The 26,681-nt window shown below is 52.8% G+C and overlaps 10 protein-coding genes across 10 annotated transcripts; 9 read left to right on the forward strand and 1 right to left on the reverse strand.

Annotated features, from left to right (window-relative positions):
* Window positions 1–73: 73 nt before the first annotated feature.
* On the forward strand, window positions 74–1,963 carry A1O5_09310 (uncharacterized protein; the record flags this gene model as incomplete). The annotated part of the gene is made up of 2 exons (XM_007749889.1): window positions 74–1,486; window positions 1,538–1,963. 2 exons carry the CDS (start codon window positions 74–76, stop codon window positions 1,961–1,963), a joined length of 1,839 nt encoding a protein of 612 aa, XP_007748079.1.
* A 1,600-nt stretch (window positions 1,964–3,563) lies between these two features.
* A1O5_09311 (uncharacterized protein) lies at window positions 3,564–4,121 on the forward strand (the record flags this gene model as incomplete). Its single annotated transcript, XM_007749890.1, has 1 exon — window positions 3,564–4,121. One exon carries the CDS (start codon window positions 3,564–3,566, stop codon window positions 4,119–4,121), a length of 558 nt encoding a protein of 185 aa, XP_007748080.1.
* Window positions 4,122–5,076: 955 nt separating this feature from the next.
* Window positions 5,077–6,522, reverse strand: A1O5_09312 (uncharacterized protein; the record flags this gene model as incomplete). The annotated part of the gene is made up of 1 exon (XM_007749891.1): window positions 5,077–6,522. One exon carries the CDS (start codon window positions 6,520–6,522, stop codon window positions 5,077–5,079), a length of 1,446 nt encoding a protein of 481 aa, XP_007748081.1.
* Window positions 6,523–7,188: 666 nt separating this feature from the next.
* Window positions 7,189–8,574, forward strand: A1O5_09313 (uncharacterized protein; the record flags this gene model as incomplete). Its single annotated transcript, XM_007749892.1, has 1 exon — window positions 7,189–8,574. The coding sequence occupies one exon, from the start codon at window positions 7,189–7,191 to the stop codon at window positions 8,572–8,574; it is 1,386 nt and encodes a 461-aa protein (XP_007748082.1).
* A 283-nt stretch (window positions 8,575–8,857) lies between these two features.
* A1O5_09314 (uncharacterized protein) lies at window positions 8,858–10,645 on the forward strand (the record flags this gene model as incomplete). Its single annotated transcript, XM_007749893.1, has 1 exon — window positions 8,858–10,645. One exon carries the CDS (start codon window positions 8,858–8,860, stop codon window positions 10,643–10,645), a length of 1,788 nt encoding a protein of 595 aa, XP_007748083.1.
* Window positions 10,646–11,257: 612 nt separating this feature from the next.
* Window positions 11,258–11,872, forward strand: A1O5_09315 (DNA-directed RNA polymerase II subunit RPB7; the record flags this gene model as incomplete). Its single annotated transcript, XM_007749894.1, has 3 exons — window positions 11,258–11,506; window positions 11,566–11,646; window positions 11,699–11,872. The coding sequence occupies 3 exons, from the start codon at window positions 11,258–11,260 to the stop codon at window positions 11,870–11,872; spliced, it is 504 nt and encodes a 167-aa protein (XP_007748084.1).
* A 986-nt stretch (window positions 11,873–12,858) lies between these two features.
* Window positions 12,859–14,584, forward strand: A1O5_09316 (uncharacterized protein; the record flags this gene model as incomplete). Its single annotated transcript, XM_007749895.1, has 2 exons — window positions 12,859–13,167; window positions 13,223–14,584. 2 exons carry the CDS (start codon window positions 12,859–12,861, stop codon window positions 14,582–14,584), a joined length of 1,671 nt encoding a protein of 556 aa, XP_007748085.1.
* A 1,131-nt stretch (window positions 14,585–15,715) lies between these two features.
* Window positions 15,716–18,596, forward strand: A1O5_09317 (uncharacterized protein; the record flags this gene model as incomplete). Its single annotated transcript, XM_007749896.1, has 2 exons — window positions 15,716–18,154; window positions 18,222–18,596. 2 exons carry the CDS (start codon window positions 15,716–15,718, stop codon window positions 18,594–18,596), a joined length of 2,814 nt encoding a protein of 937 aa, XP_007748086.1.
* A 1,145-nt stretch (window positions 18,597–19,741) lies between these two features.
* Window positions 19,742–21,314, forward strand: A1O5_09318 (Ca2+:H+ antiporter; the record flags this gene model as incomplete). The annotated part of the gene is made up of 3 exons (XM_007749897.1): window positions 19,742–20,899; window positions 20,958–21,167; window positions 21,228–21,314. The coding sequence occupies 3 exons, from the start codon at window positions 19,742–19,744 to the stop codon at window positions 21,312–21,314; spliced, it is 1,455 nt and encodes a 484-aa protein (XP_007748087.1).
* A 1,386-nt stretch (window positions 21,315–22,700) lies between these two features.
* On the forward strand, window positions 22,701–25,777 carry A1O5_09319 (1-phosphatidylinositol-4-phosphate 5-kinase; the record flags this gene model as incomplete). The annotated part of the gene is made up of 2 exons (XM_007749898.1): window positions 22,701–24,872; window positions 24,926–25,777. 2 exons carry the CDS (start codon window positions 22,701–22,703, stop codon window positions 25,775–25,777), a joined length of 3,024 nt encoding a protein of 1,007 aa, XP_007748088.1.
* Between the last annotated feature and the right edge of the window lie 904 nt (window positions 25,778–26,681).

Raw genomic sequence — 26,681 nt, forward strand, 5'->3', positions numbered from 1 at the left:
CTCCGCCATCTCTGTGCGCAGAGAGCGGAGAATCGACATTCACTTAAGGGTCTTTCGATTTCTGATTGCCACCATGCCCTGCTTCAAAGGCCTCGCTGTGAGCATACACACTCCCAATGGGCCTTTGCCAGAATACTCGGTACAGAGAACCTCTCGACTCTCAAGAATCAGTGCCTACATCCCGGTGCCGCCTGCGCAAATTCCCGCCGACTCTCTGACCGGCAAACCCGAACAGTCGACTTTCGCCATCTCTATCACCCTCCTCACTCCTGGCCAGGAAGTGCCATACTCCACTCCGAAGGCTACACCAGATAATGCTAATCCAAAACCTAAACTTGTGGGAGGACTTCCTGGTCACACAAGCGATCGAGGAAAGTATACAAGCTCTGTTGGGCCGTATGTCCCCTTGACAACTTCGCCGAACGAAACTATCGCCGCCTACATCTACTTCGATGGCCGAGCCAAAGAGGAAGTTGCCACGCTGCTAAGGAAGGGTGAAGAGACCTGGGTGAATTCTCGATGGGTCAGCGTCCCCGAGAAAGAAGGAGGCGGTTTGGCAGAACGAGAGTTTTTGTTTCGTGAAGTTGGCCTCGAGCGGTGGCTGAATGGTCTAGACCTCGACGGTAAAGATGCAGCGGCAACCATTGAGAGACGCAGACAGAAATTGGAGAAGAGACGAAGAAAGCGGAAGGAGACCACTGGGAGTGAAGACGAGTCCAATGGAGTGCAGACGAAAGATAGAACAAAGAACACCATGCGCTACGGCGAAGGAGGCGAATTGAAGGACGTTTCGGATGATGAAGAGTCTTTAAGCGACACCGGTTCTTCGGAAGATGATGACGACCCGATACCAGAGGCAGCAGGCCAGATTAAGGTCGCCTTGTTCCGGGTACTAGCTTCGGGAGAGATCAAGCGAGGAGAATATTCACCTCAATTCGATGCGCATGATGATTCGGAAGGTTCAGACGTTGGAGAAGGCGCCGGTAATGGAGAGGGCAAGAATCGGGCAGATGTCGACCACACCACCAGTTTTGCTAAACCAAAGACCTTGGATCCCAAAACCATCTCGACACAAACGGTGACTGGTATTGACCCCACCGACAAACCTTATGCGGTCTTCACGTTCCTTTACCGAGGGGAACGTCAGTTGCAAAAGATGGGCATTCTTGCCGGAGCCAAATCCGACAAGACACCCACCAACACGAAGAGACGCAGCATAGCGGCAGAGCTTCCCAAGCTTGGACCTCTCAAGAAAGAGGGAACTGCCGGGTTTTCTAACTTCCGCGACTCGGAAGGACGACGGAGCCGAAAAAGCAAAGGGACAAGCGATGATGAGATGGAGAGTGAGAGTGACGATGACGCAGCCGGCATCATTGGCAGGATGGAAGATATCAATGATGCGGATTCAAAGAAGGACCCAAGCATGCTTACTCCTGAAGATGCAGAGCGAACAGGCCAAGTTGCAGAAGGTATCCGTAAAATGAAGGTAAGAGACCCTTCGCCGTTGAAATTCCGGCATGGGCTAAGGTATCATCAGCTCAAACGACAGCATTCGGCAGAACCGCTCAACAGTAACGGTGTGACAGAACCTCGCAAGAGCTCGAAATCGGGTAGCCCTTCGGGTAGTTCGACCCCCAAAGCTGGTGTCGTTGAGCTTGCAACGTCGCCGGCGGGTACGAGCATGGGGACGTCCGGTATGAGCAGCAGCCTGGACGTCCAAAAAGATGATGATAGTTTCATGGTCGGCAGTCCGATGAAAAGACAGCGAGCAAGCATCGCGGATTTCGATGAAGACATCAAAAAGCGATTAGGTGGTGGCCTGTCCACGTCTTCGAGCACTATCGGCGAGATCCTGGGGGCTTCAGGACCATCTCAATCGGCTGCAACGCATGCCAATCCTTCTGGCCTGCAATTCGGTGGCCCACTGATCAAAGAACCAGCTGCTGACGACGAAGAGCTCTGAAAGGACACCACACGGGCTCTTTTGTGGCAAACTGAGTGCGGGAACTGAATCATGTCCACGGCGTTGGGAGAATTTTACCTGCATCATGGTAGGTACTCTTCGGAAATGCTGGCCGTCGGGACGATGCCACGTTAAGGGAAAGACAGGATTGACGCCGTTCATGGCGTCTTCTGTCGGCATTTGGGTTGGGAATTCAACTCTTCTACTTTTCATTTGTCATGACATCGCGGAATTTGGAGCCAGGATGATCACATGGAGACGGAAGATACACACAAGCGAGGTTTGGCCATCGAATATTTTGAGTAATTGTGCAAATCACACGCCTGACATGATGGCTTGTGCTGGGGGGACGAGTGGCGGTAGATGCCTCTGAGGAGCTGCACGCATGGTTCAGGAAAGGACAGGGGCTGCAAGGAGTCTCAAGTGGTGCCTTGGACGGGGGAGGGTACAAGAGGCTAGGGAGAACGAAATGATACGGGCATGGATGCATGATTGCTGGCTCAACCCGCGATGGTCATTGTACCAATACCCCAGGCATCGAAGAGTTGTTTTTTTTTTTCATGTTCGACAAAGACCAACCTCATACACACAGACGCGTCCCGAAAAATGCCTGGAGCTGCCAGCCAGCAAGCCGGGTAGAAAATTAAACCACATTATCAAATTTAAGAAAGCTTCTCTAAGTGCTACCTGGTCCTACATACACGGTCTATAACAGTTGCCCGCTGCTTCGGCAGGAGTCGTCGCAGTTGTTGATTGGAGCGGAATCCCACTCCACCTTCAACTCCGACTCCGCTACTGATGCTGCAAGACTTTTTGGCCTCACCAGCCGGGAGCCTCGTGGGGTCTGGGCCTCAATGGGCCAGTTGCACCAGCCAGCTCGCCATACTAGTATGTGTTGTCGGTACATATCGCCATCCCTCTTTTCCAATTCTTTGGACTTTCGATGATCCTCCCCTCGTCGTTCTCCTCACGAGTCTTGTCCTCAGGTTGTCGACGCCCTGGTGGCGAATGGTGACGGATGACCAGATAATCGTCATTACTTTTCCACCGTGATCCAATCGCTGCTGGAAGAGGTTTGTTTAAACCCCGTGGTCGATCCCACACCACTTCATGTCTTTTTAACAATGTTGTCGAGAAGTCCCCTTCATTTTGATTTTGCACGGAAGTCTCGTCAAGCCTGCTCGTCAGTCCATTGTGGACTGGGTGGATGGGGCCCGAGCATTTCTTTGAGACACTGGTCGTTGCCAGCCCGAGACCCAGAGCCAGAGCGTATTTGAAAGACTCTCAGATCAAAACATAAAACCATAACTAGAAGATTCACCGAGGAAGCAGCGCCATGGCACTCACCAGATCTACCGATCCGCTGGTCTGGATTGACTGCGAGGTAGGTCCACGCAAACTTCGTGCCTTTTCCCGCATCCTATTATCATCGGCACAGGAGAATGGCTCCGTGTCCATCCTTTCCCAACAACGTTCGGCGGCTGGCAACGGTACAGAATCCTGAACAGTTCACAATAGACGAAAAGTCATAAATTGCCATCCAAATTCGACCACACCTCGATTTTCTGCGTCATTTTCTTGAACTAATGCTGGTTCCTAGATGACAGGTCTCAATCCCGCCAAGGATACGATCATGTCCATATCGTGTATAATCACTACGGCCGACCTCCATCCGCTGGACCCCGAAGGCTTCGACGCGGTGATATTCCACACGCCGGAACAACTCTCCAAGATGTCAGAGTGGTGTGTCAAGACGCATGGCGAGTCCGGCCTTACGCAGGAATGCCTTACTTCATCGATCGGCGCTGAAACCGCTGCCAACCGGCTCCTCGCATACATCAAACATTACGTCCCCGAACCCGGCCGGGCTCTTCTGGCGGGGAACAGTATCCACGCCGACCGGGCCTTTCTGGCGGTCCCGCCCTGGAACGTCATTCTGGAGCATCTCCATTATCGTCTATTTGATGTCTCGGCGATGAAGGAGATGGTACGACGCTGGGCGAGTGAGTCCGTGTTGATGGCAGCTCCGCGGAAAGAACTCAGACATACCGCTAGAGCTGATGTATTGGAGAGCATCCAGGAGGCGCAGTATTATAAGTATTTGATTGAGCGAATGGGTCTAGGTATTCTCGGTGAGTTCCAAGCAGTCCCCTTGTAATTTCTGTCGGGCAAGTCGGGGGAAGAAATTCACCCGCTTTCGCGTCACCTTCTTTCCCTCGGAGAAGCGTTGCAGCTTTCCGGCGTTCACAGAAACACTCAAACGGTAAAACAGCAACGACTGACAGAATTGCATCACCAGCCCCTCCAAACTCGATGCCAATCCAGACACAGCCACCCATCCCGGGACCGGGGACAAAGCAAGGCCAAGAAGCCCTCGATATGCTCCGCAACCGCGGCACACTAATAGGCGATGTCGGGGATCTCGACCCGGGCTTCAGAACTGACGTACCTTGACCGGGACATATGCGCCATCTTGCCTGATCTCGCAAACCCCCAGTTAAATGCGTTTAGAGAAGTCCGGCCATCTCGAGAAGAATGGCACATCTCTTTTAATGATGGGTGGAAATGTAGTTGGGAAAGGACAAAAGGGGAATTCACCGTCACCGTCACCGTCACCACCACCGTCGTCATCATCATCGTCGTCACTGTCTTTCTGAATTGGTTTGCCCACCGCCACCACCACCACATCTACACCACGTATGAACCCGGCGTACTCCAAGTCTGGGCCAGGTACATAAGCTGATAGATAGACAGAAAAATAGAACACAAGCGGCGAGAATTAGCGAATCCGCAAAATAAGAACACAGGAAGGCGAAGAGGCGGGCCTCTAAGTCATTGCTGTCACTGTAGAACGCTAACCTAACGGTCTGGGGCGTAGTTGTACCCAGTACATACATCAGCACGCTCAACTGCCCCTTTCTGGATTATGCTCTCCCTTTCTTCCTCTCACTCTTTCTTTTGGACGCCCTGGAAGAAAGAGACTTGCTCGTAATAACTCCGAATGACTTCGGACTCAGACTGAGCAGAATTGGCTGCTGCGCTGATTAACGCCTTGAAACCTAAATCGCCGCCGCCAACTGCATAACTCATGACACCTGGTTCCTTTTAGCCCTTTACCTCCCTGTTGCCTCCGCTCTGGCAAGCCTATACCTCACGGCCTCTCTGACAACTTGGCCGCCCCATACGCTGTCATCTCCGCCCTTCGAGAACTCCATGCCCGCCACGTCCCCTCGCTCCTGCTCCGCAAGCAACACACTAAGATCCTTCTTCTGACTGCTTAGCCACCTCTCGATGAATTTCTGCGGATCTTTCGCCATGCTCGTGAAGAACTGGTGGCGTGCCTTGTGATGATGCAAAGCCTGCACCACTATGGCCAGTTCGTCGTCCAGTTTAGCGATGGAGCGGAGTATGGATTGATGTTCCGGGTTCTGGGTGAGTTTGAAGATTAATGGGCGGAGAGGGTCTTCGACCGTAACCTGCACATCATAGATCGTGGGTTCGGGATTCTTATGATAATCTTCATCGACGCGGATGGTGTAGGCTAATCGCACCGGGGGCAAGGGGTGTAAATGCGGGACCAACCGTTCGGCGGCTTGAGGGAAAAAGAATGTGTCTGTATCAAAGATGCGCTTTAGTGACTCGTCGCACTGAATACTGCGGCGTTCTTCATCTTCTTGCAGGCCCATGGCGCGTACATAGTCCCAAATGCCCATGACGACTTCGGCGCGATCAGCTTCTTCCATGTCCAGAGTTTCGGCTAGGGCATCAGATAGACGGAATCTTTCGGGTTGTTCGTCGCGTGTCAGGCAGATTGTGATGTTGATGTTTTCATCGGCTTTGCGCTCAAATTCAATCGCGTCAAAGTCGCCAGCTTGAGTGCTATTTTGGCCCTTCTTCCATGTTACTGTCTGATTGGGCTCGCCGATGTTGGCTTTGGGGCTGTCAAACTCGACAGTCATGCCCTTGAAGAAGTGGGTGAATTTTTTGGAGGGCGTCTTGAGTTGCTTTTGTTTGACCGATTTGTGTTGGTCGTCCATCTCTTGATCTTCGTCGTCACTGTGTAAGATGTCATCGTCGTCATATTCCAGTAACCTCCCTTGAATCTTGACCCTACAGGTGGGCTCGTTGCCCGAGTCGAACGTGAAGCCTTCTTCGTCTGGGTTCATCTGCCATGGGTGGCCAGACACTGTATTGGAGATCCATATTCGCATCGTCTTCTGTCTCTTGACATTTTTGCTCAAGTTGTCATGGATTTCCAATCTCTTCCGTGCCATCAGATGGTCTAGTCGTTTCTCTGCCTCGCGCAACTTCTTATACTGCTCGACACCGTCCCCAATGACTACCTCTTCCAATCCATCTGGCAGATTTCGATCGGTAGGTTTTCGCACTCGTCGCTGAGCCAGCTGGTGTTCGATTGCAGCATTGCGCTGTTGGGCTTGCTGCTGCATCATCTGAGCTTGCGCTTGCTGAGCAGCATGTTGGACAGGCGGAATCTGACCTAGGATTTGTGAGTGAAGAATCTCTTGATGTTGGATGAGGCAAGCAGATAAGAGAGTCATCTGTCCAGTGTCCACCAAACGACGGTATTTGGACAGAGGGTCTCAAAGGTGTTGTTGGCCACGATAGTCCATTTCCTTGAAGGGATTATTGGGACCTCCACCAATATCTGGGTTTGCAAATGTCCTGGTGCCGAGTCGCACTCACCTGGCCTGCGTGCCGCTGGGGATCTTCCTTGCGCCTGGGCAAACTGTCGATAATTCTGCATTTGCGGATTCATGTTGTTATCGTTGTCTCAAAATCATTAATCATCCGAAAGGGGGAGAAAGGGCGATGGGGGCTCAGTGGTGTCGCGATTCCGATATGGCAATGACGCCACCGACTAGAACATGTCAATGGGTTTGGCGAAGCGTTGGTTGATGAAGGAGATGATCGCAAAAGCCGCATCGCCAGGAAAGATCGCGACTTGCAGAACGCGATCCAGGAACGGCTGGGCTAGTCCTCTTCTGGCTCAGAGACTTGGCATCAGATGAGCCAGACACGAACACCGACGGAGCAAGGCTGTCGTGCTTCATTCCTTTTACCGACCTCCAAATATCCATTTTGCGACCCAATCAGACTTATTGGACACATCTTCTAGAGCACGGCGGCAGAATTCAGGGGCTAAGGCACGCCCAGCTCCTTACAGCGAGGCCATCATTTCCATTGCGAATGCAGGACTAGCGAAAATGGGCAAGCCAAGATTGATCATCATCATAAGACATGCTCAATCCGAGGGCAATCGAGACAAGGCTATTCACCAGACGACACCAGACCACAAAGTCGGACTAACGGAGGAAGGGCATCGACAGGCTCTAGAAGCGGGAGAGAAGCTGCGCTCTCTTCTTCGGACTGATGATACGCTACACTTCTTTATTTCCCCGTACAGGAGGACCCGAGAAACAACAGAAGGCATTCTGAAAGGCTTGTGCTCCAACGATCCTATCCCTTCACCCTTTCAGCGAGCCCACATCAAGGTGTATGAGGAGCCCAGGCTGAGGGAGCAAGACTTTGGCAACTTTCAGCCGGACACCGAAGAAGTTGAGAGACTCTGGCGAGAACGTGCTCAGTATGGTCACTTTTTCTACCGCATTCCCAACGGAGAAAGTGGGGCCGACGTCTACGACCGAGTATCATCTTTCAACGGTTCGCTCTGGAGACGATTTTCCGAAGACACGATGGCCAGTGTTGCTATTCTCGTCACACACGGTCTCTGCAGTCGTGTCTTTCTGATGGCCTGGTATCACTATAGCGTCGAGTTCTTCGAGGATCTGCGAAACATCAATCATTGCGAGTTTTTGGTGATGAAGCTGGGTGCGAATGGGAGGTATGTGCTTCAGAACAGTTTGCGGCGGTGGTCAGATCTTCGAAGGGAGAAAGCGGCAAGGAAAAGCAGTATCTCGTCTACATCAACACCCGTAACTATTGAACCCATACCCGTGAGACGCTGGACGATCTCCAAAAATGCCCATGATCCTACCGGAGCCAGCTATATCCCTGTGCCGACGCGAAAAAGCACGGTAGATATGTTCAGAGACGAGTCCGAAATGGTACACGAGGGAAGTGAAACAAGACGCAATCCAAAGGCAGTTCCAACCGAGAGACGAGGCAGTCCGAGCAGAGACCAAAGTCGCACGAGGGTGCGGTCGTCGAGCAACCTTCGAACATCCCTTAGTAATCTGGCTTTGGACACAGGGAGGAAAAGTTCGAACTTGAGTGGCATAAAGTCGTACCTTGGCAGAGATGGCGGTGGGACGAGATCGGGTCAAGGCTCACCATTTGGATCTGATGATGAGTTTGAAAACGAGAGTCCTAAAAGAAGCTCGCTACCTTCGGGATCGTTGCCAGAGTCTCCTGAGAGAGTCAAGAAGGTATTCTCTTCGTCACTGGCACGAGCATTAAGAGGGGAATTGGACGATCCAAATAGGAAGCTGGCGGATGCACTGGGCGATCAGAGTGATGCAGAAGTGGAAGAGGCGGATCTGGAAATTGGGACGCAAGATCGAGTTTCTGGCGAGCTGCAGCAGATTCTAGATGAAGAGAGGCGGGAGCGGAGTCATAGAAGTATCTATTAGATTGTTTGGTAAGTTTGTGAGAAAAGAATGTCAGACAACCGTGGACAAAGCGGAGGATAACACGGTGGTGACGATAACATTCAAGGGCATATTCAGCCTCGTAGCCTCGCGGCGTTCATGTCACATGCTTGATGCAGCCAATGAAAACAGGTATTTCTTAGATTTCCTTTCCCAACACCCATCGACCATCGACAATCGAGATGGAAATACAATTATACCTGGCTAGAGCATACCAACAAGCAGAGTACTTCACCCTCCTTTCACAGTCAACATCAACTTCAGGATGACAGATGCCCTCTATGACCTTCTTCAACCTCGTCTACCACCATCATCTCAAGCGTCATCTCCATCCCCCGAGATATCCAAATATTTGTCCCGCCTCGTTTCCCTCCGGCTGAGCGACTTGACAACAACTGAGCATCAATCACTTAGTCAAGCAGCCCAGTCCAATCTACTCTCAATTCAAGCGTTAAGTTCTCGCTCTCACCGCACGACGACCAAGTCATCAGACCATCTCAGCACTCTCCGCTCTTCACTCCCTCTGATATCAACATCCGTTGATTCGATCAAAAATGCGATCCCTGAATTGGATGCTAGCGCTGTGAGTTTCGCCTCAACATACAGCAAGTCCAAAGAGGAAACCACTTCTGGGAGCAGTGGAAATGCCCTCCTTACTGCTCGGCGAGAGTCTTCCCTTCTCGCCAGACAAGCAGACAAGGCTCAGGATATCCTAGAACTTCCTTCTTTGCTTTCTGCTGCAATAGCCTCAGCCCACACTACTTCAGCGACGTCAACAAGCTCCACATCTTCCAGTGGGAGCGGTGCGAACTACACTCAGGCGCTTGATCTCTTCGCGCACATTAAGCGCCTTCAGATTCTCTATCCCGACTCACAGCTGGTGAAGTCCGTGGTCGCCGACGCCGAAACCGCAATGAAGGACATGACGACGAATCTCATTGCCAGTCTTCGAGGGCAGAATCTTCGCCTCGCTGCCGCTATCCGCATGATCGGTTGGTTACGACGGGTGGCGCCGGAGCTGTCTACGAGCACGACCACGGGCTTACCATCGGCCAGTGCTCAGATCAACAAACCGGGTCTGTTCACGCCGACCTTGACCTCGCAGCTTGGAATGGGTGCACCTCTATCCTCACATCAGGAAGAAGGCCACTTTGGCGCCCTCTTCCTAGTTTCACGACTGTGCACGTTCCTGAGCATGGCCGAAGCCCTTTCTCCGCTTCGCGATCTCGCAGATCAAGAGACATTGGCTCGGAAAGCTGCAAGGTCCCAAACCCACGCCCAGAATCCAACATCCTCGAGCACGACACGGCCTCCACCAAACCGAAAGCCATCTTCTGGTGCGGGCTACAATCCTTCCCTAGCGGGCCAACAGACGGAACGTTACCTGAAACGGTTCATCGAAATCTTTCGTGAGCAGTCATTTGCGACAATAAGCATGTACCGAAACATCTTCCCCGCGGATGAGCAGCCACAGCCGCCGCATGCGTTCCCTTCTTCTCCTTCCCGGCTACCGTCATCACTAGATCTATCCCTCACGCTACCTCCGGCTCTGCAGACATTTCCACTACACTTAGTCGACATCTTCATCTCGACGCTAAAACAATACCTTCCAAACGTGACGGATCCCACAGCGAGGGAGAGCCTGCTTATGCAAGTGCTCTACGCCGCGAATTCGCTGGGCCGGCTAGGCGCAGACTTCAGTTTGATGATCGCAGAGCTGGATGAGGACGAAGATGACGAGGATGAAGATGACCAAGACGAAGATACACCCGGGGGCGGAGACGACGGGGTCGAGGAAGCAGAAGTTGGCGCTAAAGAAAGCGAGTTCGTCGCGAACGGCCAGGGGAACGGCGAGGCGGAGCCAAACCCAGCGGTGCCAGCGTCGTCAGACACCAAGGCAGAGACAAAGCCGAAGCCGAAGCCTGAGCCAGAATGGATTTCAATCATCAAGAAACACCGCGTCCAGGCCGCAAGGTTGGAGGCGCTGGCAGCGGGCCAAGAAAGGGCGGACAATGTCCAGAGACAGGGGTCCGTAGATGTTGCTGTTCGATAGGCTTTCCTGCCCCTGAGTGCCGGATAGTTAGATACATGGAAGAGTTATGCTCCATTCGATGTATCCCCAAATACTGATACTCTGATGTGGATTCAAGAAAAAGGTCCTTAGGTTGCGCAAGGGAGCAAGTCGCAAGGTCTTCGACAGAGTGGTCACGTGAAGCGGCAGAATATCCCGCCTCCTGAACGGCCAACTGCGCAGCCTAGAAGACGCTTGTAAGCGGCGAGTGCTGAGCTCCTTTTGTTTGTGGTTCACCAACCGAGCCCACCGCGCATCATCGCGCATGCGCCTTGCACTGCCCATCAAAAAATAATCCCGAGAAGCCTCGCGACAGTCTGTGGTCTTCACCTCGCGGCCGAGACACACAACAAAAAGCCCCCCTGTTCTTCGTATCTCCACAAGGGTACGGTCTTTTAGCTGTGCTCCATTCCTGCATGTGATTCTTCACCTTCCTTCGGGCATCAGACCTCTCGGTGACAAGCGCGACAAACACTGACTGGTTCCCCTTTGAGAGGAGGCCAAGCGGAAGCAAAAGCTGCCTTCCTAGCCCGTACCTTTTGCGCGCAAACGGGTTCTCAAGAGGAGTCTGGGCCCGGGGGCAAGGCAATCACCATGTTCTTCCTACGATATCTCGAGCGCGAAATCAGCATCCATCCTTCCTTTTTCGCAGCTAATGTGAACGAGAGGCTCAAAGATCAGCTCTATGCGGATCTGGAGGGTAGCTGCAATGGAGAATATTACATTGTGTGCATAATGGACATCTACAACATCTCTCCTGGGAGAGTTAGGCCGGGTTCTGGAGATGCGCACTTTACTATCCTCTACCGAGCCATTCTATGGAAGCCGTTCAAGGGAGAGACGGTAGGCATATCTGCCATGACTTTGTGAGGAGCATGGATGTTGACAGCGACAATGGACAGATCGATTGCGCCGTCGCCTCTATCAAGGAACAGGGGGTCTTTTGCGAAGCCGGGCCTCTTGGTGTGTTTGTCTCCAAGCTGGTAAGTGTTGTTGGTGGTTTCACAGGGTGCACATGTGTTGAAAAGATGGCAGCATCTTCCGCCTGACATGCGATACAATCCCGACGCCACTCCACCCCAATACTCCAACAACGCAGGAGATGTGATCGAGAAAGGTTCGGCCGTCAGAGTCCAGCTGATCGGACTGCGGAGCGACGTGGGTAAGATGTTTGCGGTGGGAAAGATGTCCGCTCAATGGTTTGGGTAGGTGCATTGTTCATTTCTAGGTGCGCATTGTGATTGCTGACGGGGACAGCGTCGCGTAAAACATGGATCACAGTAGGGTGGCAGTATTCTGCTCAAATGATGATCGTCTGCCATGTCAGTATGACTGGATGAAGTCAACATTCCCCAGCTCCACCGTTGTATCGCCCCGGGTCTCGGCTGGACTGTCCTTGATCATAGTGAAGCACAGCGATTTCGGCGACGGCACAAGCTGGCGTATGATCCAGAGAGCCGACCAGACCTGTGTTCTGGACATAATCTTCCCACGTTGGATCGGAAGTGGTTGTGCAAATAACGGTCAGGCACTTGGAGACACAGGCGGATTTGACGAAAGTTGAAAGGCATGGCTGTGGGGGCACGGCAAAGGGCTCAAACATGGCCCCAACCAGAAGCAAAATTCTGAAACGACGCTAAGGCGGAGCACCTGCATGGAGCCTGCATGGAGCCTGCAGGGAGTCCTGGGCAGGACTGCGCAGGACTGTGTTAGGTGTTTTGGACGCGATGGCGGGGCAACGCGTCTCCCCATTGAACACCCTCGTTGTGCCTGCACCGCTAAAGCAAATAACTAAATGCAACTTTCAGGGTCAGTCCATTGACATCTCTGCTTCCTCCCCTCTAGTCCACCAAAACACCCAGAGATCCCGCTTGATCCTGCTGCTCACGCCTCAATCTGTCGTTGGCTGAGTATTTCCACCTTGTAGTCGCCGGTTGCCAGTTTATCCTTTCCGAATAAAGACGCCGCATCGGCTTGCTCCTTCACCCCATACCTTCCTCTGCCTTCCTCGATCTCTCTTGTTTACACCCTGGCTCTGTCCACTTGACTTTTCTCCCACGCACACAAACAACCCAGTTCCAACTGAGCCGGCCTTCTGCGCGTGTCCCTCTGCGACTGACCCCTTCTCCTTTCTCTCCAACGCCCACGACCGCTTGGCCGAGTGCCTTCATCAAGCCCTCGGGGTCGACGTCAACATGACTCTCAAAGACGTCTACCTGCGTTTCTTGGAGTTACCCAATCCCATCAGCCTGTCCGAGAATGCCTCCCTTCATTACATTACCACCTTGACGACCTTTACACAGCCTGTCAACATTGTACGGCATCTTGAGTCTCAAAACAAAAAGTCGGTCAAGACCAAAAGCGCGAGAGTAATTTCGGCTGTGGAAGGTCCCAATGCTATTGCCCTTGAGGTCGAGACTATGCTAGAATTCATTTCAGGCGGAGGATCATATTTACCAGGTCTCGAGAACTTCGTTGTGGATAAGATTGCGACAATTCCAACGGTAAGAGTGCCCCGTTCCGCACCCAGGGCGTTGGGCTGACAGCGAATTCGTCTAGACTCATATGGTGCATTTCGATGCGGAACAGAAAATTTCGCTCATTCGTATCTCGTGGGATCAAGCCTCGTTGTTGAAACAGACCGAAGTGATTGGTTCAAGAGGCAAGAATTGGCCTGTAGTGGACGGCAAAGACCAGGTCAGGCTCATCAACTCCAGCTTTACGGCGGCTTCCGCAGGGCCAGAACCGCCCACTAGTCCCCGGGGTCGCTCCGAAAATCAAAGCCTGGCCTCATCGCGCAGTGTGTCACCGAGCAAGAGGCACATCAGGGATCCCCACGCGAGCCTCGACCTCTTCTCCCCCAAGGCCACTGACGAGAATGAGCGAATTTCGGGTCCAAATGCCGTGGCTCCACGGGCGTCAGCCAGACCTCCACCACGCGAGATGAGCGAGTTGTTCGCGGCGGGACATGAAGATCATGAGCCAGGATCGCCAAAGAAGGCGCCTGTCGAGCCGGTCATCGCGCCCAAAGGAGGCAGCAACCAGAAGTTCGCGCCGCCACGCCTCTTTGCTGATGATCCCAACGAGCCTGCCCCCGTCGGCTATAAGTCCCACCCTGCCAAGTACAACCATTTCAATCTTGGAGAGGAGCTGGACGATGACCCCCTGCAATATCGTGACATTACCCCTAAGCCCAAGACGACGGTACCAGTGCGAGGGAAATCCAACAGACAGCAATCTCAGTGGGATTTCGCAGACTTCTTCACGCCAGAAAAGATCACGCAAAAGGTGCGAGATCAAGACGTGGTCCACTTCAGCCTGGACAGCACCGTCAATGACCTCGAAACGCCGGCAAAGAAAATCGTCGGCAAGCCACGACGCGACAATGAAATCCACTTTGAACTGCAAGATGATGGAACTCCCGTCGAGCGCCATGCCGTTCCGAAGCCTCGAAAAGATGCGGAAACACACTTTCAGTTGAGAGACACTGCGACACCGGCTCCCAACCGTACTTCAGGCCGTCCGGCCAGCTCGGCAAGCGATCGCATGGGGCTATATTCAAATAATGTGTTCGACGAGGATGAGAATGGCAAACCGCAGGAAAAGCCACCGCTGTCAACCATCACCAACAATACCAATCGCAAACATGACTTCGACAGCCACTGGACAATGGCGGATGCATCGCCAGCCAACGAAAAGGCCAATAACGAGAACAAACCTGTCAGCAAGCACCGTAAGAAGCCGTCGCAGCTCGAAACCCATTGGGACCCGTACGAGGAGACGCCCGATCAGCCCCAGAACCCACCCTCGCAAAGTCGGTTGAGAAAGGGTATGGAAAGCCATTGGAGCGTGGGACCAGAGGAGGAGCAAATGGCCACGAATGGAAAAAGCAAGACCGCGAAAAGTTTCTGGGACTTTTAAGCATTCTCTGACGATGAGTAACGGCGGGCACAGGAAACACAAGCTGAGGGTAGAGGGATATTGTCCTGGTCTCACATGTTAGTGGCAGTGAAACACTGCTGAATGAGAGATGCTCATGGCATCGTCACGACATTTGTTTAGGGAAGGCAGTGAACAGATACAAATAGTTGAATACCGCACGCCATTGTACCTCTTGCGCTGAGGATGATCTGCTCCGTAACGTTGCTTCTGCAGATTGACATCATCGTCCCTTCAATGGGTCCTGGGTCCAGGAACGGGGAGAAGGATCTGGCGAGTAGCAAAGAGTATTACGAGGTGAGAGATGGCCTGATGGCGCACCCGGAATTAAGGCGTCCCCTCGTCCCATGGTCCCCTCCCTCAATCGACCATGCTCAGCATGCTCAGCCATGCTGTACGCTCGATGGCCATTTGGTCCGGCTAGTTGCGTTTCCGCACATGTCCTGTGAGTCATCGGCCGGCCGAGTGGGCGTCGAGGGCGTATCACTTGTCTGCATATGGTGCTGATAAACTGCGCATACTGTACCTAGAGACGTCGACCAGGTCGCCGGCCGCATTGGCCGAGTAGGTCAGTCGCTTATGTACCACTGCTACTGTACCAAGATCCCCTCCGCCCGCTAGCTTTCTTTCACTTTTCTGTCCATCCGTGGCGATTTTCTTCCTCCTTGTCATTCTTTCTTTCTTTTCCCCCTCACACCGGCTGTCAATCAGACGCGATACAGCGAGAAGCCTCCCCAGCTGGAGAAATCTAGAGCTGAGGAAACCTTTTGCCGCTCTCCACGTGCTGCCCCAACAACTTTTGGCTGCGCAGCGCAGATAATTGTGTTAAGTCCGGGCGCCCACTTTACCCAGGCTGCCAGTCTACGACCACCTCAATCGTCCTTTTTTTTTTGACCTGAGCAGAGAGTCCTGCACAATCGTGAACATCAATTGAACAGTTTTTCTGGCACGTCTAAACTTCCGCAACAGGTATTGCGACCGGAGGGACGCTTGGGAGGAACCTTGAGCGCTGAGGGTGCCGTTCCGCAGCCAGCTTTGCCCGCGGGGGTTTGCAACAGCGCAACAACATTTACCGAGAGATTGGACTGCAAGACAGCGTAAAAGCATCTTATAATGACGCCCACGCCTCCATCGGCGAACTCGTCGCATTCCGGCGCCTCTCCCGACCAGTTCCGAGTTGTGCGCAAGCGAAACCGAATCCCCTTATCGTGCGCGCCGTGCAGACACCGAAAGCTGAAATGCAACCGGCAGTCTCCCTGCGACAATTGCACAAAACGAGGCGATACAGCCTCTTGTACTTATGCTGCTCCTGCGGCGAGGAAGAAGGGCAGCCAGAGTCAAAATGCCGCCAACGCCACACCTGATGATATGCAGAATCGGATAGACCGGCTTGAGGGATTGGTCCTGTCGCTCATGACCAATGGCTCACAAGCCGTTGGTCCAACTGCCGCCGCCCAGGCACTGTCCGCTGGTTCGAGTACGATGGAAAGTGGATCGTTAGGACCGAATCTTGACAATGAATTGGATGAGAGCGCGATGATGGATGATGCAGATGGCCAAGAGCCCGAAAGTGAGACGGATGGCGTGACCAAGAGCTTTGGAATTCTAAAGGTCGACGCTGAAAAGCAAAAGACCTTTTATGTTGGCGAAGCGCACTGGGCGGCTTTGCTCAATGAGATTGGGGAAGTCAAGAACTATTTCGTCGCTCACAAGAAAGAGTACGAGGCGCAGATGGAGAAGGTCGAGCAGGCCAGGAAAACCATGGGTGCGGACGTAGGGTCAGGTCCAGCTTTGCTCTTCGGCTCTACTATCCCACCCAGTCGAGCAGAGATTCTCGCACAAATACCATCGCGATACATGTCGGATATCCTGATCGGGCGATATTTCAATACCTTCGATCCAGCTACCCACATCCTGCACGGCCCGACATTTCAGCGCCATTACAACCAGCATTGGGCAGATCCGTCCAAGAGCTCGATTGTATGGGTTGCCATGTTGTTCGCCATGATGCGTTTAGCTATGTTATCTTATGGGCGCGAAGGCGATGAACCGCCAGAGTTTCGCGGCAAATGTCAAGATCTGGCCGCGAACTTCCGTACGCAAATGGCCCACTGTCTCATCACGGCCGATTACACGAAACCACACAACTGTATTATCGAGACGCTGATATTCCACCTGCATGCGGAATATACCTCCAACCGAGATGCAGAAGCCAGTGTCTGGGTGCTGGTCGGCATGATTGCTCGTCTCGCCATGCGAATGGGCTATCATCGTGATGCGAAGCTTTTCCCGAACCTGACCCCATTCCAAGGTGAGATGCGGCGCCGGGTTTGGACTTTTGTGCGCAGTGCCGATCTTCTCTTTTCTTTTCAAGTGGCGTTGCCATCGATGATTCGCATTGGCGACTCTGATACGGAACTGCCGCGCAACATTTACGACGACGAGTTTGATGAGGATTCTGCTTCATTACCCCCAGCTCGTCCCGCCAGTGAAGCAACGCCAATCTCGTACATGATTGCGAAGGGGCGACTGTCGTTTGGTTTCGGACGAGTGCTGGAGGAGATCAATGGAGTCACCCGAAAAGGGTATGATGAGGCCCTCAAGATCGATCGTGGATTGAGAGATATCTATGAGAGTATTCCCGATCACCTGAAACTACGACCCATGGCAGAACAGACGCTGGCGCCCATCTCACTAATCATGGCGCGTTTTAGCCTCGCGACGGTTTACCACAAGTCTCAATGTGTCCTCCATCGCCGGTATATGCGGCTTGCCAGAAACGGGAACCGATATACGCACTCGCGCCGGCAATGTTTGGACTCGGCCATGCAACTGCTGAGTTTTCAGGCCATTCAACACCAGCAGAGTCGGGAACGCGGACGACTGAGAAGTCTGCGCAACCATGTGAACTCACTGACTGCACACGACTATCTGTTGGCAGCAACGATCGTTTGCATGGATCTTTACAATCACCGAGAGCGGCCCGACAGTGGCAACAACGATGTGAGCACCCCGAGTACTTCGGTTAGTGGCGGCAGTCTCAGCCAAGGCAGCAACATGTCGTCGGATGGAGCTTATGTGCCCGGACTCAGCTACAACCGCGAAGATCTGATCCATGCGTTGGAAGAGAGCCGCGATGTGTGGATGGCGAACCGTGACCTGAGCATCGAGGCATACAAGGCCAGCGAGCTTCTGAACGTGCTCCTTTACCATATCAAGCTGCCGTTTTCGCCGAACAACCCTCAAAACTCACAGCTGCCGGCAGGATCTCAACAGCCTCAGGGATCGAACAATGACGAGCAGAACGCGGCCATGACCCTGGGCATGCTTCAAGCTGGAGGGGTGGGCTCGAATGGACAGGGTGGAGGCATGTCCCAGGCGACATCACCTGGTGCACCGTGGGAAAAGGGAGGATTATATCCTAATCTGGGGACCGGTGGTGAGCAATACAACACGGGGATCTTTGGAGCAGCGAACGCAACAAGCCCTTTCCCTAGCGGATGGTTGGGCGGCGCGATGGGCAATTTGGACCAGGGCATGAATTTGGACTGGGTAAGTTTCACAATCTCAGGGGGGGGGGTGCAAGATATTGGTGATGAATACTAATCTCACCTTACAGGAGGCATGGGATCAATACATGCAGCCCTCCACTCTCACCCTCGATCCAGCGGCGAGTTTGTGGTCTACTAATTCGCCCAACAACAATCTGTTCACGCAGACATCGTCTCCTGAGAACACCAGCACGGACGCGACATTTGGGATGAGCACCGGGTCCAGTTTCTATCCCCAGACCATGGGGAGCATGATGAGCGGGTCGACACCAGACCTGTCTAAAACCGAAGGGCCCGCGCAGACCCAGCAGATGCCCAGCTTGAGTGCGACTTCGACCACGGGTACGAGCAACGACAACACTGCTGCGGGAGAGGTGTTTATGGGTGTGCAGAGTCCACAGATCGCAAGTTGGAAGTGGACGGTGATGAGTGACAAGAAGTGAGGTTTTGATATTTCGAGAATGATACCCGTCTTTGGTTGGTTTGTAACGATATCGCTGTTGCTGGAGGAAAAGGGAATGGATCATGCCGGGGAGCATAGGGGCAAGATGAGAAACGCCAGACGATGCGTGTAGATGAGGGAGGAGGTTCAGTTACACAGGGACGAGTGTGTATGGATGGAGCCAACCAACAGCCCATCGAGGCTGAGGGCAAAATGCAAAAGGAATGTTCTCCGAGCTCTATCTCTGCTCACGTTGTCTGTCCCCCTCGACTGGTCTTCTGGTGAGCTTTATTTTACGGAGTATACACGTAAAATGGGAAGCCCGAGCTGAGCCAGCCGGCCAAGGCGCCAGGCATTGCCTGCGCGTTGTGCTGGCGAGCTGGTAGTCGACGGTACGCAGTGTAATGCTTCCGTTCACAGTCTAGTGACTCGAGCCGGAGTCGCGCCGAGCCTAAAATAACGACCCAGCGAAGCCAAGCACGCCAAGCCCCTTGCGGATCATTGTTGTTGCACATCAGTTCCCAACTTGTTCCCAGCTTGTTCTCAGCTTGTTTCTCAGCGAGGCCAGCTCCTTCAATTCTCCACAATCCCTCAATCCTCCACCCTCAGTGAGTCAAATCCTCCATTCCTTTTTGTCTCGAGCTGAGGGCGACACAAAAATGCCAATGCACGACAAGACATGACCAAGCCAACGAGCTTCGAGGGCCAAGCACTCTTGTCCCAGGCTTCCTTGCCTGTTTGCTTCTCGGATTTGATTAATCTGAGTGTTGTCATTGTCACTGCCTCTCATTTGGCGGGCACCTTTGCTGTCTCCCTTCCCTTTTCTTGAAACACTCTTATTGCAGCTTCAGTCCTTCCTTCGTCACTCCCTCGACTCGCTCTACCTACTCACTTCACCTTTCCGTCTTTGATTCCTGTTCACACCGACTCTTCCTGTCTCTTTGCTGTTTTCTTACGCAGTACTCCCCTCTCCTCTCGTTCATCCAACATGTCCCTGTGAACCCAGCAGTGCAGTCTCTCCACCGACCTCCCTCCAAGCCGTCCTCACCCATTGCAGCACCCACTGGAACCTCGTTGTCGAAATTCGAACCTGGTCTAATCTCGCCTTCTCGAATATTCACAAATCACAGCCTCTTTCCTTTGGCCATGGGCCTGTTCAACCGCAAGAACAAGGCTAGTGCCGCCACAGATACAGCTCCAACCTCCCAACCCGTCGCAGAAAAGCCAAGCGGCTCCAACGATTCCACCAATGTCTCGTCGGCCACCCCTGCTGCCGAAGGACTCCTTCCTCAATACAATCACAACGGTCACCTGATAACAAGAGGCATTCATCCCGATGGAGAGAGTGGTCGCAGTGGAATTCACCCGGTTCAATTTCTCAAAATCATATGGACCTCGTCCTGCGCTGTCTCGAGTTGGGTCAACGTCCTATGGCCTTTTGTTCCCGCAGCCATTGCCCTCCACTTCGTCCATGGCGACCACCATCTGTGGACTTTTGCTATCAACTACATCGCCATGGTGCCCGCTGCCAATTTGCTTGGGTTCGCTGGACAAGAGCTGGCTAGGAAACTACCCAAGGTAATGGGCATCCTCATCGAGACGACTCTGGGATCCGTCGTGGAAATTGTCTTGTTCATGGTCCTGATTGCCAAAGACAACGGAACTGGCAAGATCGGAACTGGCAATAAGATTGTAGTGATCCAAGCCGCCATTCTTGGGTCCATCCTTACCAACCTCCTGCTGTGTCTGGGATCCTGCTTCCTCGTAGGCGGCTTGGTGCATAAGGAACAAACATTCCACGCCGTCATTAGTGAAGCCGGATCGGGGTTGCTCTTGGTTGCTGGATTTGCCCTTTTGATCCCCAGCGCCTTCTATGCTTCCTTGAGTCGCAGCACTGTTCCTGACGGTGAAGAAGGTTATACGGCATCACTATTGCGCAGTGATACTCTCAACATCAGCCACGGCGTCTCTGTCATCCTTATTGTTGCTTTTGCGCTTTACCTGCTTTACAATTCACTTTCGCACGACAACATCTTTCAAGAAGTCCTGGAGGCTGATGAAGAAGCTGACAGAGACAGGCACAGAGATCTCAAAAAGCCAAAGTTGACCATGACCGAGTGCATCATGGCCATTGTCTTGGCGTTGACTTTCATTTCCCTCATTGCTGTCTTCCTCGTGGAGGAGATCGAGTTTGTCGTTGAGAATGGAGTTCCGGACACCTTTTTGGGCCTGATCCTTGTGCCGTTGGTGGAGAAGGCTGCCGAACATTTGACTGCCGTTGACGAGGCATATGACAACCAAATCGTAAGGCTTTTCCCCTAAGGAGGAGAAGAACAAAAGTGGCTAACCGCAGCCTCTTCAGAATTTTGCTCTCTACCATTGTCTTGGGCCTTCGATCCAGACAGCCCTGTTCAACGCCCCTCTTGTTGTCATCGTGGGTTGGGGTCTTGGTAAACCAATGGATCTGAACTTCGAGATCTTCATGGTCGTGCTTCTGGTCATGTCTATTTTGGTAGTTGGCAATTTCCTCCGGGATGGGTCTTCCAACTACCTGGAGGGCGGCCTGCTTGTGGTATGTCTCCCCAAACTCATTCGTAATAAAAATACCATAACTGACCATGATCGCATGCAGATTGTATATGTCATTATTGCGGTCACAGCGTGGTATTATCCCAATGCTGAATTGACCACGTCCAACGGGACGCAAGGCAGCGGTTGAGAAGGCACAGAGGCGCTGGTCCACGTCGCAAAGATGCTGATGCCTGGAGCGTAGCACGTGTGGCCATCCCAAAATTCATAATACAGCGAGAAACATTTTGGATCCGCTCAATGGGGAATGCAACGGACATCCATGTCAGAATAGTGTGGATATCAAAGCAAGGCGTCCAGGTGGCCAGTGTCTTGTGCTTAAGGCAGGGAAGCCTGTTTTCTAGAGCTTTGCCACATTTTACAATGACAAGGTATATTAGTTTCAGCGCTTTGAGAAGCTTATGAAATACCTAATGTGACCGAATGTCCAAAGTCCATTTTGTTCCAAGTATGGATTGGACATGGAAAGCACTTCCAAGGTTTCTAAAGGGGGCACACTGGGCCTACCCAGTAGTAGCAATGCGAGGCTCGTGGGCGAGGCTACGTCATTTTCGGATCTGCTGATGGTCGCCTGCACTCTTCAGGCAAAGCTAACGAGCTCGACTGATGGCGGGCTTTGGCGAGCGTTTAGTGAGATGACCATTAGCTGTGACTTCCGCTCGTCTGCTATGTAAAGATCATCGGTTCCAATGAAACAAGGCTGAGTAGAATCGAAGATTGGGCAGTGGTCACGAATGAAGATTGATTCCACAACAACAGAAGGCGGAGAAACAAAATAAATTGTTTCTTTGAAATAGAACCGGGTTGCGGGTGCATACTGTAGGAACCCAGGTTCTGGGGACTGGGCTGGATGATGGCTGTAAGGAGCCGGCAAACTATGGGTTGCCGGTGCCCTTAACGAGAACAGGGACTCGTAATCCTGGGTTAAGTATATCAGGCAGAAATGGAGGACCACCAGTTAAAAACCAGCACCGGCCAGGCTTAAGGGCTGGCATTGGTGGGCGCTCGGCGGCCTTGGTGGGCAGGGCCGCAGGGGAGATTGGGCCCCGGGCGGTACATCATGGCTTGGCATATTGCGGTGGGCACTGGAACAAGTCGATATTGGGCCTCTGGCCTCTGGCAAACACCACCACCAGCCACCAGCCACCACCCACACCGCACCCCCGGTTACCCAGTTAGTAGGCTCTCCGTACTACCACAATGACTTTTCCTATCCACCTCGGGAGATGACACTCTCGCATGCAGACAGCCAACATCATAGCAACCACAGTGTCTATACCAGTCAGCAGTCTATACTCCATACGCTGACTTCGGTGCTGCATTGCTAGTTCCCTTCCTGTCCTGATCCTGATCCCAATATTACTTGCAGACGTCCAATCACATCCAGACAAGCAGCGAACCTCTCCCCGAGATATGACCTCCGATCATCCTACTCCCTCTACGCACCGGTGACCTGCGGCCAATGCACACAGTCGTCCTCCCCTCGTAGGTCTCTGTTCAACTGCCTGAGACTGAAATGCCATCTGTGGCATCCGAGCCTCCTCTGTCCGTCGTCTCCAACAGCGTCCACTCGAATTCCTCTTCGTTGGAGGGCCCCCCGAGAAAGTCTCATGACAAGACCATCAGTGGCGTCTTTACCTACACAAACGGAACAGATGTCGAGACGGGACTGTCCGAACACAGACTGGATCAGATCAAGAACCTGCGCAACAACACGAGTCACAGCTCCTTGACAAATGGAATGCCTAATGGCAACGTCAAGGCACCCCCTCGAGAGCGAACCCAATCCAAGCCCGGCAGCACAAACTCGGCAAACACAGGCGCCGCAGCAAAGTACACCGAACAACTCTCGAGGAGCCCCGTGTCATCAGAAGGTCCATTGACCAAGTTATCCAGTGTTGAGAGTGCGGCAGAGCAATATGACGAGCAAACTAATGGCGTCCTCGTACAATCTCCCGGGCCGCAGGCGACGCCAGAACTGGGCAAATTGAAAACGAACATCCCTCCCGCAAAGCCCGAGTACGATCCTTATCATATGGTCACCGCTTCAACGGCCCCGGATTCTGCGCGAGTAGATGGGGAGACGACGTCCGCCGGCCTCTCTCGCGCTCCCGCTCCCGCTCCCGCACTTTCACGCTTCTCCTCTCCGCCTGCCATGTCGCCGGCTGCTTCGATACAAGATCGACATCCTGAATTATCCCCGACCCCTGAGCCCCCGAAACTCACGCATCGTCATACCCTACAAGTTCCGAAAGCAGCGGGTATTGGCGTTGTCGGCCGGAGTTCACGCGACTTTTCCTTCGCAGGCGGCCCTTCTGAAGAGGCGCTCTCTACTGCTACTGGCCGCTTCTCCCCCACACGAGAACAGTATGACGGATCTATAGTGAGGCATAGAAGGGCATCACTCGGCCTGGTTCGTAGGACAACTCGGTCGATGCAGTCGGATGCTCATCTAGACGAGGTACCCCCGGATGAAGATGCAGCACGTTGGACGGAGCTGATCAAGCAGAAAAGAGCAAGCAGGCGAAAGAGAAAAGAGGATGAGGACGATAATCGCGTTATTGTCGGCAAGAAGGTCGAGGAGGGCCACGTCAACTGGGTTACCGCTTACAACATGTTGACTGGAATTCGATTTACTGTGTCGAGAACGAACGCAAAGATGGACCGGGAATTGACGGATGCCGATTTTGATGCAAAGCACAAATTCAGTTTCGATATCACCGGGAACGAGTTGACGCCCAGCGCGAAATATGACTTCAAATTCAAAGACTACAGTCCCTGGGTCTTTCGACACCTCAGGGCCATCTTTGGTCTGGATCCGGCCGATTATCTTGTCAGTCTCACTAGCAAGTATATCCTCTCCGAGTTGGGCAGTCCCGGCAAGTCGGGCTCATTCTTCTACTTCTCGAGGGACTATAAATACATCATCAAGACGATTCATCACGCCGAGCATAAGTTGCTCAGGAAGATTTTGAGGGATTATTATCGGCATGTGCTGGACAACCCTAACACGCTAATAAGTCAGTTTTACGGTTTGCATCGGGTCAAGATACCCTACGGGCGCAAGATCCATTTTGTGGTCATGAACAATCTATTTCCACCGCACCGAGATATCCATCAGATGTTTGACCTGAAGGGATCGACCGTTGGGAGAGACTTTAGTGAGGAAGACTTGGTCAACAACCCTAGAGCGACGCTGAAAGACATGAATTGGCTGAGGAGAGGGCTGCACCTCGAATTCGATGCGCGGATACGGCAGATATTCCTGGACCAGATGAAAAGAGACGTTGCTCTCTTGCAAAGGCTCCACATCATGGACTACTCCTTACTGGTTGGTGTGCACGACCTGGAGAAGGGTAACGAAGAGAATTTGAGAGAGAACACGCTGCAAGTTTTCCAGCCTGGTGGAGAGAGCAACGAGGACGGGTATGGACCGTCGGTGTTGACACGAACACCTTCCCGACTTGAAAATGCGAGAAAAGCGCGAGAACTGAGGCAGACGCTGAAGAAAGAGAAACCCGTCCCTATGGGCTTGGTGAGTGCCAAGATGCCGTCTGAGATGGCTTCGGGGGATGAAAGACGTGATCGCATCTTCTACAGCTATGACGGCGGTATTCGGGCTACGCATGAAGATGGGCGAGGTGCTGAAATGGTTTACTACCTTGGCATCATTGACTGTCTGACTCACGTAAGTTGAAGTCCATCTCCTCGCTGCGGCGCTGCCACTAACATTTTCCACAGTATGGTATGATCAAAAGAATTGAGCATTACTGGAAGGGTCTTTCAGCCCCGCGAGGGCAGATATCAGCTATTCCTCCACAAGCATACGGGGAACGATTCATCAACTTCATCACCGGGATAACCATGACCCAGGAAGAAGCCAAGAGACGAGAAACCGGCGAGAGTCATCGAGCTTGGGAACAAGTACCAATACATACTTCACCTGGGGAGAATCTCGGACAGCCATCAGGCGCGATTTCTTCCCCTGGTCCCGACTCATCTACCGTGCATTCTCCGCCAATCGGCCCAGCTGTGGAAAGGACCATGAGAAAAGCCCACAAGCAAACCGACAAAGCTACGCCGTCTGAGAAAGGCTGGAGTGAAAACGAGGAGGAGAAGCCTGACCGGACGTTGAAAACGGCGGAGGATGCAAGGGCCGCCATGACGCTACCTGTTGTCACGGAGGCCGGAGAAAGCAGAGGATCAAGGGAAAAGAAGCGGGCGTTAAGTCCACCAAATGAGGCTGAAGAAGAACGAGAATATCATGCGGCTGACTTACCGCCATCTCCTGTGCACATCGGCTCGTCAATACGAGGTGTACGCAAAGTTTCGCCTTCAACCGTGGCAACGGCGACAGAAATGGGAGAAGATGACACAAGCATGTCAAGTCCTCCGACCCAACCGCTTGATTTTGAACCAGACTCGTACACCGACGACGAGGCCCACTCGCTGCGGGATCGGGATGCCGACATGGAGAGAGAGTTCAACGAAAAGCCACCGCGGATAGCGAGCGATCTGATCCAGCCCCAGTCCCCCCTTCAGGATAGCGTGATGAGATCGCTTGATCAGCAGATTGGGAAATCTGACCGTTAACCTTGAGTGTCATTCCGCAATGTTCATCATCTTCGGAGAATGAAACGTCTCCTACGACTTGAACGAAGGGCGCAATCGGTCTTTTGAGAGCATCGGCATTTTCATTTGTGTTTTCAGTCATATCATCCAAAGGGCCACATTGTTCATTAAAGAGGGATCCAGGAAGCAATTGGGACAGGCGCAGCATTGGTGAAGAACAACAGGCCACAGCAGAGAAAAGGATACTTGACAAAGGGTGGAGCATCGAAAACTGCTCCTCCAACGGAAGAGCCCATTCAATTACTACTAGGTCGCGGGTCAACACTAGGAAGCAGTTCCACATCAGAGCCGTGTCGCCAAGAGCATATGTCTTCTGTTTACACGCACAAAAGGAGGCGGCGTTGGGATTTGTCAAAAGATTCATACTTCTTTTTCCATCAGCGACTTGTTTGAGTGGATGACGATCACGGGCAGAGAAAGCATGGGAAGAGGTATATTTTGTACAGATAGCAGAAGGCTAGTCTGGTCTGACATGCTTCCTACGAGCCACGAGCCTTAGGGACTTAGAGCAGGTTGATCATGACGGCGCCACCAGCATACGTAGACCCCTGGACAGATGATTGACGTATTTTGACCTCAGCGTGGCGGCTGTGAGCAGGGTCCACTGTCAAGGTGGAAATTGAACCGTCCAAAACAAGCTCAATAATTAACCTTTAGGCGCCAAAATTCTTGTTTTTGCGCCAAGGAACGGAACTCGCTTATTGGATTGGCCATGCGTCTACTGGGTACGTAATGCTGACTCCGCCCCGGCCAAGCCCAACATCGATCGCCTGAGGGATCAAGTGACATTTTTGTACTCAGGATCCGTGGCATTTTGATATATGTATGGGATTAGCTTCATCCTGAAGCTGAGTGATTGCAACCG

The sequence above is a fragment of the Cladophialophora psammophila genome, assembly GCF_000585535.1.
Source record: "Cladophialophora psammophila CBS 110553 chromosome Unknown aczJe-supercont1.16, whole genome shotgun sequence".
Taxonomy (NCBI): Eukaryota; Fungi; Ascomycota; class Eurotiomycetes; order Chaetothyriales; family Herpotrichiellaceae; genus Cladophialophora; species Cladophialophora psammophila.